Source organism: Delphinus delphis, chromosome 12, assembly GCF_949987515.2.
Source record: "Delphinus delphis chromosome 12, mDelDel1.2, whole genome shotgun sequence".
NCBI classification, from domain to species: domain Eukaryota; kingdom Metazoa; phylum Chordata; class Mammalia; order Artiodactyla; family Delphinidae; genus Delphinus; species Delphinus delphis.
This window is the reverse complement of record NC_082694.2, coordinates 32,620,687-32,639,493: the sequence shown is the minus strand read 5'-3', so window position 1 is coordinate 32,639,493 and position 18,807 is coordinate 32,620,687. Positions and strand designations below refer to the sequence as shown.

At 39.1% G+C, this 18,807-nt stretch overlaps 1 protein-coding gene across 2 annotated transcripts in view; it reads left to right on the top strand.

Annotated features, from left to right (window-relative positions):
- Positions 1 to 4,490: 4,490 nt before the first annotated feature.
- PLEK (pleckstrin) overlaps positions 4,491 to 18,807 on the top strand; it is a 51,149-nt gene continuing 36,832 nt past the window's right edge. The window contains exons 1-2 of one of the 2 annotated variants that reach the window (XM_060026464.1): positions 4,491 to 4,547; positions 14,938 to 15,081. In XM_060026464.1, the coding sequence (XP_059882447.1) occupies positions 14,971 to 15,081 (111 nt within the window). In that variant the 5' untranslated portion in view covers positions 4,491 to 4,547; positions 14,938 to 14,970. Of the gene's footprint in view, positions 4,548 to 14,937; positions 15,097 to 18,807 lie in introns of both variants that reach the window. The other variant, XM_060026463.1, reaches the window with a different exon arrangement.

Sequence of the window (18,807 nt, the reverse complement as noted above, 5' to 3'; positions counted from 1 at the left end):
TCTTCCCGGGCCGGGGCACGAGCCCGTGTCCCCTGCATCGGCAGGCGGACTCTCAACCACTGCGCCACCAGGGAAGCCCCATTTAACCATTTTAAAGTGTACAGTTCTGTGGCATTAAGCACATTCACTGTTGTGCAACCATCACCAACATCCATCTCCAGAATGTTTTCATCTTCCCCAGTTCAAACTTTCTTTCTTACTCAGTGAATGCTCAGAACAGTGGCAGAATGTCTGGCTGTAACACAGTATTATAGGTTGTATCTGACTGGTGAGGTGTTTAATACTAGGCACATATAATAACTAACAGATGTCTTTTAACATGCAGGTGTTATGGCAATTTTAATAATTTTTTTCACAAATGCAATAATGTATTTTTAAATGCATTTTAGCTGAAAACCACATAGTGCACCACCAGATAATTGATTACTATAATAATTATATTTGCAGGCTCTTACATAATTCTGTACTTTTTTCTTTTTAGTATGACTTATGTTTCCTTATTCTTTTACTTACACCACAATACTACACCTGAATTAGATGGGATTCATTTGCAAGTGGTTGCAAGTAAGGTAGCTCAATTCTAACCAGTTTAGGGAAAGACTGTCTGGGTATATTATGTAACAAAAGGCAGAGTGGATGAAGCAATATATAGCAGAGGGAAAGGGTCAACTGGACCTCAGGAATAACTGGAACTAGAATTTTTAGAACCAAATGTTTGGAGAGAGAGAATCATTTCCCAAAATAAGGGGTGCTGTTTCCCAAAGAAGGCCCAGTGAAGGTGATGGGCAGGAAAAAGAAAACAAATACAAGAACAAAAATAAATGATGGAGGGGTATTTGAGCTGAGAGGGTCTAAGTCTGGTGCCCAAACTCTGAGCCTAGTGCCTGGTAACCCTGTCATCATGGATAGCCCTTGTCAAGTTAGTCAGATTCAGCTCCCTTGACCTTGCCTAACTTTGTAGAAAATATGACGATGGAGTTCAAAGACCAAATGGGAATTTTTGATGATCTCTTGAAGTTTATTCTGCATTTAGAGTTCTCTGATTAATTAAGAAACAAATTGAATAAGGGAAGTTAGAACAACTGGGTGTTTCCCACTTCCCACCCCTCGTCTCTCTTCTCCTCCTGCACACATGTGCCCACACGCTCAGGTGACTGAAACCCCTTCACACTGGAACGGAATGCACAGTCCCAGTCACTTTCTAAATGTATAGGACGTGTTTGTGGACATAAAGAAGTTCCAGTGCCCTGAAACCACAGAATACAATGCGATGATTTCCTGCTAATGGCTGGCCTGGCTCCAAGCTTCTGTTAGGATCATGTGATTGACTTGGCAGAGTGATCATTATTTTCTTGCTTTTCCTGCCTTATGTTTTTCAAAATGTCATCTTGAACAATCACAGGACCTTTAATACTGACAAGTAAGAAGCAATAAACAGTGGGATAGATTGTGCATTGTCACTTAAAGCACCATATACTGTCTGCAAAGATACTGAAAAGAGTGATTGAGGAGAACTGGAGAGTTACACAACAGGTTAAGAAGCAGTGAATAAACTTTTTTTTCTTGAGAGGGAAAGATGCTTTAAACCACAAAATTCAGAAAATCTGACCAGTGTTTTATGGAAAATAATGTGCAGGAAAAAATTCCCCCTCTTCTTTTACTAGTTCCATATGTGACACACAGACATTCCAAAGGCTGGAGTTAAGTCTTGGTTTCAGGGAGTGTCTTAGTACAGCAGGGTTCGTAGGCTGGGCACCCAGACAAGGGGTTGGGTTTTGAGTCAGAGCAGAGGAGTCTTGAGAGCAGCAATACGTGAAGGGTTAGTGTTAGGAGCCCAACAGATCTTGGTCTAACATAGGTGCTGTATTAATTAATATGCATGCATAAAAAATTACCCCCAAACTGAGCAGCTAAAAACAATACATACTGATTATTTTACAATTTCTGTGGGGTTAGGATTCTAGGGTGATTTTATTGCAGAGTCTCCTCTCCCATAAGGTTGCATGCAAGCTGTTAGCTGAGGCTGCAGTCATCTGAAGGCTCGACTGGAAGAGGAAAATCTGCTTCCAAGCTCACTCACACGGGTGTTGTCAGGAGGCCCCAGTTCCTCTCTGATGTTGGCTGGAGGCTTCAGTTCCTTGCCATATGGGCCTCACCACACAACATGGCAGAGATCTGAGAGAGAGAGCATGCATCCGAGACAGAAATTTATAGTCTTTATAACTTCATCTTAGAAATGACGCTTAACATCACTTCTCCCACATGCTATTGTGATATGGGAAGGGACTACACATGGCCCATGAACTAAGAATGATTTTACATTTTCAAATGGTTGGAAAAAAAATAAAAAGAATAATTATATTTAATGACATGTGAGAAGGACGTGATTCAAATTTTAGTGTCCATAAATACACTTTCCTGGAACACAGCTATACTCACTTGTTTAGGTATTGTCTACGGCTGCTCTCACTCTGAAATAGCAGAGTTGAGTAATTGCAACCAAGACTGTATGGCCTGCAAATTCTAAAAGATTTACCATCTGGCTCTTTGCATAAAAAGTTTGCCAATCCCTGATTTAAAAAAACATTTGAAATAATGTCCTTGTTACTCATATTGGCAAAAGAATATGAAGAACTTTAAAAATTGATAGTAGAGTATATCTTAGGGATTAATATTTGTGTAATGACATAGGAATAATATATTAACTCTTATAGGCACTCTGATATTTCTACGTTCATTCGGCATATATCCAATTCAGATATTTAATGGACAATGTGCTATACTTCAATAGATAATGGGAGGCATTTTTAAACACTTCTGGTGTTTGATGAGAACAAATTCTCCTTATTTGTTGTATTTAACATCGATTTAATCTTTATTTTTTAAAAAATAATCTTTAAATTGTCATCTATTTTGTATAAGTTGTTAACTTTTTAAATATATGTATTACAGAAAAATCAGAGTATAATATCAAAATCAGAATATAATAAAAGCAAAACAAAGAAAAAATGTCTACAGTTTCACTTACCCTGTGGAATATAATCACTGTATATTTTAGTGTATATATTTATATATTAGGACAGAAATTGTAACATTTCCTAGATCCTTTAGTTTGATACAGTACATTTTACATATCTAAAAATATCATATAGTATACAGTGTTTCCCAAATGTAGTTTGACTGCCAAAACTCTTTCCTCAAAATTAATATTAATATCACCGAGTGCACTAGTGTTCTATAAATGAGTGTTCCCATAAGTATTGAGAGATACTGTGTTGGATACACATCTGGGGATGTTCTCTTTTAAGTGTCATTTGTTGAGGGTCTAGAATAGACTCACATCATCTACTAGTAAGTTTTAAATAAATAGAATCAACCTCTATTTTGCTTTAATTATGTGTAATGTACTTAGGGGCACTGTGGCCTCCCGTCCAGTGTGGACTCCTCTTCTCTCCTCTGGGTCACCCAGCTCTCTTTGGTGGGATGAGAGGCAGGAAGGGCATGGAGGCAGCAGAAAACCACAGTCCTAAGCAACTGATACCCAATCAGGAAATCCACCAGAATGAGAGTCAGCCCAGGGTTTCTTTCTCACAGCAGTGGCGATAGGTGTGGGGCAACATAAATTCATGAACATTTGACTGTGACCACACAAAGGAGGAAAAACAGGTGGCCCAGTGGTTTGAAACACTCCTTTTTATCCACTCTGCTTTGACTGTAACAGAACCACCGCACATCCATTTGCACGGGCTCTCAGGCCCTGCCTGATTCCCTGCAGTCTTAGTGGGGTTGCCAAATACAGTGCTCCGTGCTGGCCAACATGCAGGGAAAAAAAGCAGTTTGGAGATGAGTCCTAGGGAGATGGTGATTTTCACTGCTGCGGGCTGAGGGCCACCAAGGTTCCCGTGCTTTTTGAGGCCTGAGCATTCTACTTGAACTATGGGAACTTACTAGTGTCCTCCTAATAAATACTTTTTATTATTTAAATAACTGAAGGGTAGCAGGATTTGCCACCCCCAGATATGGCATTTTGGCATAATGATTAACTTGAGCTGAAGGCATCTGAGAAGAACTGATACGAGAAAAGCTCTCTGCTCTCCCCTATTTGCCTAAAAGTAGGACATAAGTTTATAAAGATGTACCCCACTCCTCTCTCTATCAGGAAGGTCAGAAGTTAACCACCGAGACTATTCTAGACCCTTATCAACCCAGAGAAGGCACCAGAAGAATCTACATAACGAACCTAGCTGAAATTAGCTCTTATCCACTATTGACTTTCCCATATGTTTGCCTTCCCATAATCTGCTGCCTGCCCCTAGAAACTCAAAGTCTTTTTCTTTAATCTTGTCACTTTACTAGAAAATTATTGTTCTTTGCTAAGATGCTATATAAGCTCTCTGTGTATTCCCAGGTACAAATGTGATATGCCTGTCAATAAGCCTCTGTTTGTTTTTCCCTTGCTAACCTATCTTTGTCTGTCTAATTTGCAGGATCCCAGTCAATGAACCTAAGATGAGTAGAAGAAAATGAAAATTTCCTCCCCTGCATAGGTCAGAGTCAGTTTTTCTTACTGGCAACCAAATAATAATAAAGTGTGGATGGGTGTGGGGATGGTCTAACCAGGGAATGTACACTAATGTTTCAGAAGTAACAGTTGCTATTTTTCTTCATTTGTTGTGTCTATATTTCCCACAATGAATAATGAATATTGTATTAATGTATTGCTTTTATGATACAATATGAAAATATAATCATAAAAGCAATAATGTATTGCTTTTATGATACAATATGAAAAGATAATCAAACTACTTTTACAATTGGGATCAGAGACAGAGATGGGGCCGGGCAGCTGGGATGCATTGGTGACCACAAGTGATTTTAATTTAGATCTGACCTTTTCGGGAGTTAAGGAAAAAAGTTGAGACAGGAAACACATGGGTTATTTAGTCTGATAAAAAGAAGGACACATATTTTTCTAAGAAGACAAGGTTTTTCCTGGCACTGAACTTGAGGATGAATTTTGTATGTGTGGGTTCTTGTTTAAGGTACACTGAGTAATCTAATAGATATCTTAAGATGTGTTTTTGCAAAAGACAGAATGTTCTTAAGATGATTTTTTTAGATTAGCATGCTGTAAAAACTATGAGACATCTTAATATGGTGGAAACATTTCTGCCAGAGACCAAAATAATAAGATCGAAGTAAGTTTCACTCTCCAGCTATTACCCGATACAAGTAATAGGCCCTGGCTCCCACTCTCACCTACCTCAGAGCCAAATTCAGAATTTCATTGCTTCTTCCAAAGTAGATCCAAATTCACATTATTATAAAAAATGGACATATTTGTGGTTGGTTTGTGATTCACATCCCTCACCAAACAGCAAGAACTTAATCAAACTCATCCAGTAGAGTTTGTTCCTCTTTCCAGTTACTCCATTTTGTCCTTTCTCTTCCCCAGATTACTACAAATACTCTCTGTGTTCCAGGTTTAGCTTTTGTCCTTAGTTGAAGACAATCCAGCTCTTGTCTGTCTTGTTCAATAAGACAAAAGCCTAGTTTGGTTAGTGGAATAATTTCCATTTGTTGTTCTCAAGCAAGACCCTTAATGCCTTACCAACCTACCAAGAAATGAGATCTGAAAGTCTTCTGCTTTTGACATGATGGTGGACCAGATATCTCCTCTTACAAAAAAACCAGAACTTACAAAAAGCACAATTTTTATTATGTTGCTTGTATCACAGCAAACAGAGAACTTTCCAAAGGAAAAAACAAAACCTCAGTGACTCTTGTGCCTCTGAGAAGACAGAGTTGAACAGGAGGGAAATGAAATTACAATATCAGCCCTGCAATCCAGAAACTAAGCTGTTAAGGTCAGTGGCAAGACGGAGGAGGGAGAGGAAGGGAGGGATGAGCCCAGGACTCCTGATGGTCCAAATATGGGTTAAAAGTGGTTGCAGGTTCGCAGCAATCCCAAGCTCCTGGAAGACGTGAATAAAAATCATATCTGGAGGAAGCATCCTCAACTTGGGCCACAGATTTTAAACAGATGAATATCAACCCAATGTCAGCTTACAATCAAAGATCACCAAAGCCATCTAGATAAAAGAAAAGAATGAGATTCCATACAAACAATAAACAATAAATTTAGACTACCAAGAACTCCAGATATTAGAATATCAGACAACAACTATAAAATAGCTATGGATGAAATGTCTAAAGAAACAAAAGATGAAATCACGATGATGTCGTAGGTCAAAAGAGACTATAAAATAGACTCAGGTGGCTATGAAAAAGAAGTTTAGAGTCAATGAGACCAAGTAGCAACAATCCCTTTCCAAAAAATATTTGGGGATAGAATCAAATATTCACCAGCAGTAGAATGGATAGGTTTTGGACAATAAAATACCATACTTCAATAAAAACTAGAGCTATATGCAATAATATAAATGCATCTCTCAATGCCAAACAAAAGAAACAAGATCCTCAAGAAATACAAATAATAGGATTCCATATAGTTCTAAAACAAGCAAAATTAAGCTACAGTAATCAAAACCGTATGGTACTGGCATAAAGACAGACATATAGACGATAGAAGAGAATAGAGAGCCCAGAAATAAACTCTTGCATATATGCTCAAATGATTTTCAGTGGGGCAAAGTATAGTCTTTTCAACAAACCGTGTTGGGAAAACTGAATATCCACATGCAATAGAATGAAGTTGAACTCTTAACTAACGCCATAAAAAATTAACTAAAAATGAATCAAAGCCTTAAATGTAAGACCTAAAACTGTAGAACTCTTAGAACAAAACATAGGGCAAAATCTCTGTGACATTAGATTTGGCAATGATTTCTTGAATATAACACCAACAGCTCAGGAAATAAAAGTAAAAATAGATTAATTTGACTACATCAAAATTAAAAACTTCTCTGTGTCAAAGGACACAATCAACAAAGTGAAAAGGCAACCCATAGAATTGGAGTAAATATTTGTAAATCATATACCTGATAAAGGTTAATATTTCAGAATATATAAAGAATTTCTACAACTCAACAACAAAAACTCAAATAACTATTTAAAAATGGGCAAATGACGTGAATAGACATTTCTTTAAAGAAGATATAAAAATGGCCAATAAGGTGCAGCCACTGTGGAAAACAGTAGGCAAGTTCCACAGAAAACTGAAAATAGAACTACCATATGATCCAGCGATCCCACTCTTGGGCATAAACACGGACAAAACTATAGTGGTTAGAGATACACTTGTGTGTGTGCATTAACACGTGCATATAAATTACAAAGGAAAACACAGTTATTATCAAACAGTCAAGATAATGGTCATCTCCAGGAAGAGGGAGACGTTTATGCTATGGAAGGGCGTATGTGGTTTCTAGGCTGCTGAGAATATCCTATTTCTTGACTTGGGTGATGGTTACACACACATTCACTTTGTAATTTTTCTTTAAACTGTTCCTATGTTTTATTCATATATATAAAAGTTTTAATATTTTTCTTTAAAACGTGTGTATACATTTACACATATATATGTGTATATATACACAGTAGTGAATAAAACATAGAAACAGTTTAAAGAAAAATTACAAAGTGAATGTGTGTGTATATATGTATATGCATGTATATATGTATATGCATATGTATATATACATATCTATGTATACGTATGAGTTTATTTCTTTTTCCTTCTGTAACAAATTACAACGAAGTTAGTGGCTTAAAACAACATAAATTTATCTTACAGTTTGGAGCTCAAAATGATTCTTCTGATGGCTCTGGGCGATCCCTTTCCCTGCCTTTTCTAGCTTCTAGAGGCCACTTGTACTCTTGGCTCGTGGCTCCATCATCTATCTTCGAAACCAGCAACGTAGCATCTTCCAATGTCTCTCTCTGCTTCTGTCATCACATCGCCTTTTCCGGATTCTGACCCCCATGCCACCCTCTTACAAGGACCCTTGTGGTTACACTGGGCCCAACTGAATAATCAGGATAATCTCCCATTTCAAGATCCTTAATTTAATCACACTTGCAGGGGGTCTCTTGCCATGTAAGGTAATAGGATCATATTCACAAATTCCAGGGATTAGGCTGTGGACATCTTTGGGAAGCCATTGTTCAGCTTACTGCAAAGTGTTTAATTTTGGGGGGTCAATTTTTGTATTTTTTATTAAGTTTTGAGATTTCTTCATCTGTTTTAGTCTTAATACAGAAGTGATCTGCAAATGTTTTCTCCGGATATATGCCTTGTCTTTTCATTTTCTTAGTGGTGCCTTTTGAGGACCTCAGTTGTTAATTTTGAAGAATTCCAATTCGTTTTTCTTCTGGATCATGATTTGCTGTCATAGCTAAGAAATCTTTGCCTAATCTAAGATCTCAACAAAATTTTTTCCTATTTTTCTTCTGCAAGTTTCTTTTTTTAAATTAATTTATTTATTTCTTTTTGGCTGCCTTGGGTCTTTGTTGCTGCACGCGGCTTTCTCTAGTTGCGGCGAGCAGGGGCTACTCTTTGTTGCGGTGCGCAGGCTTCTCATTGTGGTGGCTTCTCTTGTAGAGCACGGGCTCGAGGCACAGGGGCTTCAGTAGTTGTGGCTCGCGGGCTCTAGAGCGCAGGCTCAGTAGTTGTGGTGCACAGGCTTAGTTGCTCTGTGGCATGTGGGATCTTCCTGGACCAGGGCTCGAACCTGTGTCCCCTGCATTGGCAGACAGATTCTTAACCACTGTGCCACCCGGGAAGCCCAGCAAGTTTTTTAGTTTTAAGCTTTACATTTAGAGTTATTATCTATTTTGAGTTAATTTTTATATAAGGTGTGAGTCATAGGTCTTAAAAAATTTAAGGTTTAACCATATGGTATCATTTATATGTGGAATCTAAAATATGACACAAATCACCTTATCTACGAAACAGAAACAGACTCACAGACATAGAGAACAGACTTGTGGTTGCCAAGGGGAAAGGTAGAGGTGAGGGAAGGATGGATTGGGAGGTTGGGGTTAGCAGATGCAAACTATTATATATAGAATGGATAAACAACAAGGTCCTACTGTATAGCACGGGGAACCATATTCAATATCCTGTGCTAAATCATAATGGAAAAGAATATGAAAAAGAATATATATGTATAACTGAATCACTTTTCTGTACAGCAGTAATTAATGCAACATTGTAAAGCAACAATACTTCAATAAAATACATTTTAAAAATAAAAATTTAAATCTTGAATGAATGATGCAAAGACCAAAATATAGTGAGAATTTATCAGCTGCAGGGGTGGTTAGTATTGGATGCTCTATACTAGCAGCCTCTTGGCCATAGTATTCCTTCCAGAACACCTAGGTTTCTGTCTTCAAGTATGACGACTATACTGAAGATGAAAATTATATTTGTGTTCAACAAAACATAAAAAATCCCTAAACAATGTCCCAAAATAACAACAAACAAAAACACCTTCCTTAGAAACCAGTTTGTGATGATAAATATTCTTTTCTCTACCACATTTTAAAATGTTTAAATAAAGGTTTTATTACAGACACTGAACAAGAATAAGACCAACTTACATTGTACTCATTGTTTGAGGAGTTAGCTAAGGAGACCTGAACTGAACAGTATACTTTTTTCTATCCCGGTGATATTTAAATCGATGTCTTAGAATATTGCTTGTTTGGCTGGTCCCTTAATGCATCTCTTTGTTTATGTGTCTCTTCTCAGGTTTCCATGATGGAAAGAGATTTCCCCCTTATTATTATATTCTAATATTTTGATCTTATTTGGTTGAAATTTGGGAGAGGAGGGAAGTGAAATAGGAGTTCTCAAAACACTCTGGACCTTTAAATGCTTAAAAATTATTTTTATGTCTACGTCTGCCTTTTTGATGTTGTCCACTGTGTTTGCTTTATACAAATAGTATAAAGCAAATACAGATAATTTCTAAACGAGCACTCTCAAATGCTAAATGCTACAGGATCAGAGATGGGAGAACATGGGTCCTGGCACTAGGTAGGTCCTGGCTTCAATCCCAGCTTTGGTGCTTATCAGACTTTAGAGAGTTTCTTAGTCTTGCTGAGCCTCAGATTTCCCTTCTGCTAAATGGAGAAAATTATACCTTCCTTGGATGCACAGACTAGGTGCTTTATAAACCTAGTTATTTGGAGGAGGCCATGGGGCTTGAGAGGAGGCAGAATTCGGGGCTGGATCTTGAGGGATGGATGGGATGCTTTCTCTGACTTTTGCTTTTCACCAGCTTCTTCGTCTCTGTGACAAAGTAGCATCCCTCCTCCACTGCCTGCCTTTGCTGTTACCATGGTGATCCAGGTTCCATTTAGCCAGAGTTTGTGACAGGACAGATTGGTTTTGCGATTTGTGAAATCTCACTCTCTAAAATAAGGACCAGGCAGTCACGGCAGCAGTAACAACATGGTGTTGGGTAGAGCTTCTGCAACCTCTCAGTCACACAGTAAGTGGAGAAGCTATTGTCAGCCTGGGTTGGTGCTGTCTTCTTTTTAATATATATTTTTTTGGTTGCGTTGGGTCTTTGTTGCTGCGCGTGGGCTTTTCTCTAGCTGCGACGAGTGGGGGCTACTCTTCGTTGTGGTGCATAGGCTTCTCACTGCGGTGGCTTCTCTTGTTGCAGAGCACGGGCTCTAGGCGCACAGGCTTCAGTAGTTGTGGTGCGTGGGCTCAGTAGTTGTGGTGCTCGGGCTTAGTTGCTCCGCGGCATGTGGGACCTTCCCGTACCAGGGATTGAACCCGTGTCCCCTGCATTGGCAGGCAGATTCTTATCCACTGCGCCACCAGGGAAGTCCCGGTGCTGTCTTCTTATTTTTTTTTTTAATTTTTATTGGAGTATGGTTGATGTACAATGTTGTGTTAGTTTCAGGTATACAGCAAAGTGAATCAGTTATACATTTACATATATCCACTCTTTTTTAGATTCTTTTCCCATATAAGCCATTACAGAGTATTGAGTAGAGTTCCCTGTGCTATACAGTAGGTCTTTATTAGTTATCTATTTTATATGTAGTAGTGTGTATATGTCAATCCCAATCTCCCAATTTATCTCTGTCCCACCCTTATCCCCTGGTAACCATAAGGTTGTGTTCTACATCTATAACTCTATTTCTGTTTTGTAGATAAGTTCATTTGTACCCTTTTTAGGAGGGGCTGTCTTCTGGTTTGATAAGATATAGCAGTTGAAGATTGCCATTAGCTTTTGTTTCACTTTCCTTCAGTTTCTTTTTTACATCACATGCCTTCGTGTTCCGCCCTTTCTACCATCAAAGGCCTGCTCTTAGCTCATTTGTTCTTACTCAGCTGACATAGTAGAAGTCATGTAGTGGGCCTTAAACTTAGAGATTTCTTAGAATTGGTTTCAGAAAACTTTTTATTATGGAAAATTTCAAACATTAAAAAGTAGACACTACTCATCACCCAACCTCAGTAATTATCAATTCTTGGCCAATGTTTACCTCTTTGCAATTTCACCCTCACCCATATTTTTGAAGCAAATCCCAGAAATTGTATCACTTAGTCCATAAATAATTCAATAGAATCCCTAAAAGATAAGAATCGGTAAAAAAAAAAAAAAAAGATAAGAATCGGTGTGTGTGTGTGTGTGTGTGTGTGTGTGTGTGTGTGTAAAACAGGACCACAATACCATTTACAATGACCTTGGAGATACCCTTCATCACTCTTGGAGAAATTATGAAGAATAAAATTATTGACTTGTGTTTCTTCTCATGAAGGTTTAACTGAAACAAGAATTTCTTTCCTGTAATAAAAATCTAGAAAATTAAACAAAATATATGTGACAACTATTGCTAGACAGTGGATGGCAGGCAGCATAGGACTGTGAAATACACAAGGGGAGCCCTATGGTAGAGTCCCAGCTTGCCGTCTGTGGCCACTTCCAGGCTGTGGTGCAGGAAGGAGAATGTAAACAGAGCCTAGTGGACACACTGGATTGAGGAGCAGAGATCAGAATTATTGGAGACTGGCTAGAATTTGCAGGGCAGAATATCAGTGAGGGGGGGATTGGCAGGGGGACCGGTGGTGGGGAGAGAGAGAGAGAATGAGGATGCTCTGGATATCTGCAGGGCAGTCGCTGAGAATCTTTGGCTAACTGATCGTGTGGAGTGAAATTCCATGAGATGAGGAAAGAACCACCAGAAAGCACTAGGTTGAATAATTCCTCGAACTCACACAAGGCTGGGAATGGTTTGCATTGCTAGCAACCAGAGTGGAAAGACCTTGTAATAGTTGCAGCTCCTTTGTTGTACATTACCTTTGATTTGGTGAAAATAAGCAGTTAATGGGCCAAAGTCTATAAAAAAAAAAAAACTTATGTAGATAAGTATTGTCTGAATTAGAGCCCTGATACAGAGCCCACCCTATGATAACCGGTTAGCAGGAACCGTCTTCTATTAAATCTCATCATTCTGAGTGATATAAAGATAGGCAATGCTGTAACCCTATCTTTTAAGTTTATTTCTCAATGAATTTTAACCATTTTTGGATCAGCTGTAAGCTTCTCCTCATCTGTCCATTTGTTATATAGGAAATAGAAAAAAATATGTCTTTCTCTGCTTCACTATATGTACTTTTAGCTGTTATCTAACTATGATCAGAAAGCTTAATACAAACACCTTAAAAGCCGTTATTTTTTATCAGCATCCTTCCACTCAAAATTATTGATTGGTATTCAAAAACTTCATAAGGAAGACCAAGATGATTAATTACTTTTGGTATATTACTTTTCAATCTTCTGTCTTAGTGGGATCACTATGATTCTGTGTTGTTTAACATCCGCCTATCTACTGCATCCCACTCCCAGCTTTGTTCAGGGCCTTTTTTTTCTTACTGTGGCATGTTCATGTCCCTAAGAGCATCTAGAACACTATACTTCGGGAAGCAGATAATAGAGCTATCCTAGTAATGTCTGCTTTTGTACTCTTCTAGTTCAAAATCACTATTGCCTATGATATACAACCTTGATTAATCATTCACAAATTTATATATATATAAATTTTAGAGTGGACCACCAACTGTTTTCCAAGAAGAATCTCTGTCCTGGCATAAAAAAACCCTGGAACCACCAAATGCAGAAGTGATATATTCATCTGTAAGGTGTGAATTATTTGTGCATTTGACTGGAGTTAGCCTGTGAAGAGGGAAGCAATATTAATCTTTTTACACAAAGGATAATATGCAGTGTCATAGTTGTGTACCCTGCTCTTTTCCACTTAGCAACATACTCATTCATCCATTCATTTATCATTTAAATATTATTTATAGAGTTCTTAATAAGTGCCAGGTCCTGTTCTAGATGCTGGGCATGCAGCCTGCCTTTTGATGTTTGTCTTGCCACAAGAGTAGCTCCTGGCAATCCAATTGGCAGGACTCAATGGGACTGAGTCTAGCAGTAAGGTTACTCTGTTGATGGAAACAGGTCATGGAAAGCAGCACACAAACTTCTTTGGGCTCATCAGTGATCCAGTAGGGAGTCCAAACATAGTTTCCATGAATAAGGTCAGGGTATGTGTGATTCATCTTGAAAAAGAGACCTTTCTGCCCTAGTTCCCCTCCTGTCTCTTTATATGATTCCAGTTATGTCAGCCCAAGGCTTGAGTGCCCATTTGCTACTCTCTCAGTAAACAAGACAGATAACAAAAATGTAGTATGTAGTGGTCCACGTTTATGCAAGGAAGTAGAGCTGTGAGGAAGCAAACCCAGGATCAGCTCCCCAAGCAAGTCTGCTACTCACCCTTTACTTACACACATGCACTCGAGGGGGAGACAGACAAAACAAATTGTGTATCGGTAGGTGCTATGATGACCAAGAAGGAGAAAGAAATAGAGGATGATGCAAGGTGCTACTTTATACTTTGAGGAGGGGAGTCCTTGTATACTTGTTATTCGCACACCGGTAAGTATATCCGTAGGATTTTTGCTCAGAAGCAGATTTGCCGGGTCAAAGAATATGAGCTTTTTGGAATTTTGATTTAGCCAAATTTCCTTCTGTAGCGTTTGCTCTCCTTTATACTCCTACCAGCCACGTGCCTATTTCCCTACATCTTCAGCAACACAGGATGCCATCTAACTTTTGACTCTGAGCCATCTGATATGTAAAGAATTGCATCTCATCTTTTTTCGGGTTCACACATTTTTCATAAGTTTAAGAATCATTTGAACTTCCTTTCCCATGACCTGTTCATGTTCTCTAACCATTTTCTATTGTCTTTACCTTATTTCTTTGTATGAATGTTTAGTACATCAAGGAAATAATTCTTTTGCCTGGGATATGTAATAAAATATTTTTTTCGATTTGACACATTTTTTGCTTTTTTCATACATAGTTTTTTTTTTTAACTTTTATGTAATTTAATCTATCAACCTCTTATGGCATCACCACTGTGGGATTATAAAAATAATTTTATCTCATGTTTTCTGAGAGGAATTTCCAGATATCTTTTTTAGTATTTATATTTTGATCCATCTCTGGAATTTATTTTGACATAAGGTGTGAAATGTAGAATATATATATATCTGTAGAATATATATATCTGCTTTTTCTATATGTCTATCATCACTTTGATGTATCGAATAACAACTTGATATAATTTCAGAGCATATACATCTGCTCTTAATTGGCCACCTAGAATATGCACGCTTTAGGCCTTTGCCAAAGATTATAACCTCAAATTTTTACTGCTAAACTTTTATCTTAAGCACTTTGATGAAAGATGATTTACATGGAAGATTGTTTAAAGGATATTCTTCTGAGATTTTATATAGGTGTGTGTGTGTTCAAGTTTTATTTCTGCATTAAGACAGAGAGTTTTATATATAACTCCTATTGGTTTTCGTTTTTTTTTTTTTTTTGCGGTACGCGGGCCTCTCACTGTTGTGGCCTCTCCCGTTGTGGAGTACAGGCTCCGGACGCGCAGGCTCAGCGGCCATGGCTCATGGGCCCCTCCGCGGCATGTGGGATCTTCCCGGACTGGGGCACGAACCCGTGTCCCCTGCATCAGCAGGCGGACTCTCAACCACTGCGCCACCAGGGAAGCCCTAAGAAGGTGAGCCCTTTGAAGGTGAGCATTTATTTCCTTACCTCAGATTTGTTGAGAGATTTTAAGAAATTGCTATACAGAATCCAAGATTGCATTTATCGTAGAGATATTTTATTCAGTGACTTCTGTATAGAAAACACAGTAAGCGTTTTTTTTTAAAAAAATGAAGAGTCAATGAAGCTTTGTTTCTTCTTTTGAAATGGTGACTCTTTTTGGGGTGGGGTTGATGTGAATTTAATGATGGATTTCTCTTGGCTGCCAAGCGCCTGAGGGACGGTATGCCAGGTATTGTGTGGAGCTTGTAGGCTCTGGAATGAGACAGATCTGGATCAAATCCCATCCAATTGTCCTTATGAGCTGAGCTGCCTTGGGCAAGCCATTTATTTATTTATTTGTTTATTTATTTATTATCTGAGTGTTCTCATTTATTTTTATGAATAATGTTTGTCCTTTAAATAATTTTTTAATTGAACGATAGTTGATTTACAATGTTTCAGGTGTACAGCAAAGTGATTCAGTTATACATACATATAGATTTTTTTCCATTATAGGTTATTACTGGATATTGAATATGGTTGCCTGTGCTATACATTAGGTCCTTGTGATTTATCTATTTTATATATAATACTGTGTATCCGTTAATCCTGAATTCCTAATTTATAACTCTTCCTCCTTTCCCCTTTGGTAACTATAAGTTTGTTTTCTGTGTCTGAGTCTGTTTTGTAAATAAATTCATTTGTATCATTTTTTAGATTCCACATATAAGTGATATCATATTATATTTGTCTTCCTCTGTCTGACTGACTTCACTTAATATGATAATCTCTAGGTCCTTAGGCAAGTCACATAACTTTTCTGTGCTCACTGCCTCACCCGCAAGCCAGGTATAATAACCAGTTGCCTCGTTAGATTGGGAGGATTAGATGAGGTTAAAATAAATGAAGGGTTAGCACAATGCCAAAACATAGTAAGCGTTCAATAAATCTTAGCTTATTATTATTATTGATTCGTGTTGATCAAAGTGTTAAGAAGTATGCCATTTTAAAAATGGTTTATAGCATTTGGAAGATTAACGTAAGTCTTAGGTGCATTGACATCTGTCCTTCCCAGGAGGAGCTGAATTATTTCTCTTTTGCTATTGTCCTTAACATCCTAGAAACCAGGGGCTTGAAAAAGATCAAACTGTCAAAAAACAAACAAACAAAGCAAATGTGAGTGAATCCTGTTCATTTCATAGGATCATAGAATCTAGGTGTCGGAAAGGAATTTAGATGGTATTTGGTCCAGTTTCCCTTCCCAGAGTTATTTGCTAAATATTTAAATAAACCCCAATTTTAACTTTTTTCCCCTATAAATGAGACTAAGGTGTCTTTTTTTTGGCGGTACGCGGGCCTCTCACTGTTGTGGCCTCTCCCGTTGCGGAGCACAGGCTCCGGACGCGCAGGCTCAGTGGCCATGGCTCACGGGCCCAGCCACTCCGCGGCATGTGGGATCTTCCCGGACCGGGGCACGAACCCGCGTCCCCTTCATCGGCAGGTGGACTCTCAACCACTGCGCCACCAGGGAAGCCCTACGGTGTCTTTTGAAAGAAATGGGAAGTCAGTTTGAATCGGAACGAAATGTATATTTATTATTTCTAATTTGTCAAATATTTACAGAACCAAATCAGGATCTGATATTTCACTTGGTTTAATTCTTTTGGGAAACAATTTCCTCCATCTTTCATGGGAGGTTAGCTGCTAGCGGGTGGGAGATCTCACAGCGCTCCTGGCACCCACTCAGATCTGGTACCCACTGTGGTCCTGCACAACCAGGCAGTAATCAGCAACCACTGCCGCTGCTGCAGAGAGGACGTTGTGCTGACCCGGGAATAACAGCTCTGAGTTGATGATGTCAGTAACTTTTAAAATAGCTTATTTAAAAATCTCTTCCGTGACCTCAGCTATACTTAATGCCACTTAGCTCATCTAGACATGGGCAGGAAATGTAAGAAGGATAGGTGACAACTGGAACTCCAAGCAGCTATATCTTCAGAAGCCCATTTTAGGAAAGAACTTGTCTGAGCAAGTTGAAGATTGAAGATACACTTGGTATCAAGTGACTGTGATGTAGATATAGAACTTGTGTATCCCCAGCCCTGCAAGTCTGGGGAAAATCTAGCTATACAACAACGGTTGTACATGGTATTTCTCAAGCTCTGCACATACCTTCTGTGATGGGAGCTCTGGCTCCCTTCTCTGGTCCCCTGTGTGTTTTGGAAATTCTGCAGAAAATGATTCATGGGGACTCATGGACAGCTCTATCAGTTACCGTGTGTTTCCCCCGTTGGCCCTTCTTAGCATTCTCTCCTGCAGCTCAGGCTGCCACCGCAGCAGGCCATGCCTCCCTAGGTCTGCTGCATCCAGGCTGAGGATTCATAATGCCAAAGGTGCTGATGTCTGCACTGAGAGCACGTCCCCCACTTGCATAGCCACTTGCAGAGGGTGCCACTGCCAGTCCCTGACAAGCTGTGCTTAGTCTTCTGGAGCCTTCAGTGTAGCTGAAGCAACTCCAAACCAGAGGGCATATTTATCTGTTCATTGGACACCAAAGCTATACCCCCAAATCTCCAGCAATCTATACCTGTTACTATTAAAATTTTTATAGACCATTATTAAACATGCTCTTATTAAAAAATCGACAGTTGATTCCACAGCACCTAGATCATCACAGAACTCAACAACTTTTCAGCCTAATAAAAATTCCAAGTTTGGGGCTTCCCTGGTGGCGCAGTGGTTAAGAATCCTCTTGCCAATTCAGAGGGCATGGGTTCAAGCCCTGGTCTGGGAAGATCCCACATACCGGGGAGCAACTAAGCCTGTGCACACAACTACTGAGCCCACATGCCTAGAACCCATGCTCTGCAACAAGAGGAGCCACCACAATGAGAAGTTCACGCACCACAATGAAGAGTAGTGCCCTGCTCGCTGCAACTAAAGAAAGCCCACACAGCAATGAAGACCCAACACAGACAAAAATAAATTAAAAAAAAATTAAAATAAAGTTCCCTTTAAAAAAAAATTCCAAGTTTGTTCTGCAAAAATTAGCACATAAAGTTTTGAACTGGTTCACGTCCTGTTTTTTCCCCACTTATTTCTATTGAATGCCTTTATTTCAGTCTATACATGCTTTGTAATTCATTTAACCAACATTTTATTCTTGCACATTTAGATTTCCCCCTAACTTCTCATTACAGTGGTCCCTTGGTACCCGTGGGGAATTGGTTCCAGGGACCCCTCTCAGATACCAAAAATTGGCAGACACTCAAATCCCTTATATAAAATGGCATAGTATTTGCACATAACCTATGCACATCTTCCTCTATACTTTATTTTTTTTAATACATTTATTTATTTATTTTTGGCTGCGTTAAGTCTTCGTTGCTGCTCGCGGGCTTTCTTTTTAGTTGCAGTGAGCAGGGGCTACTCTTCATTGCGGTACGCAGGCCTCTCATTAGGGTGGCTTCTCTTGCTGTGGAGCACGGGCTCTAGGCACGCGGGCTTCAGTAGTTGTGGCACACGGGCTCAGCAGTTGTGCCTCATGGGCTCTAGAGCGAAGGCTCAGTAGTTGTGGCGCACAGGCTTAGTTGCCTCACGTCATGTGGGATCTTCCCGGACCAGGGCTCGAACCGGTGTCCCCTGCATTGGCAGGGGGATTCTTAACCACTGCGCCACCAGGGAAGCCCTTCATGTA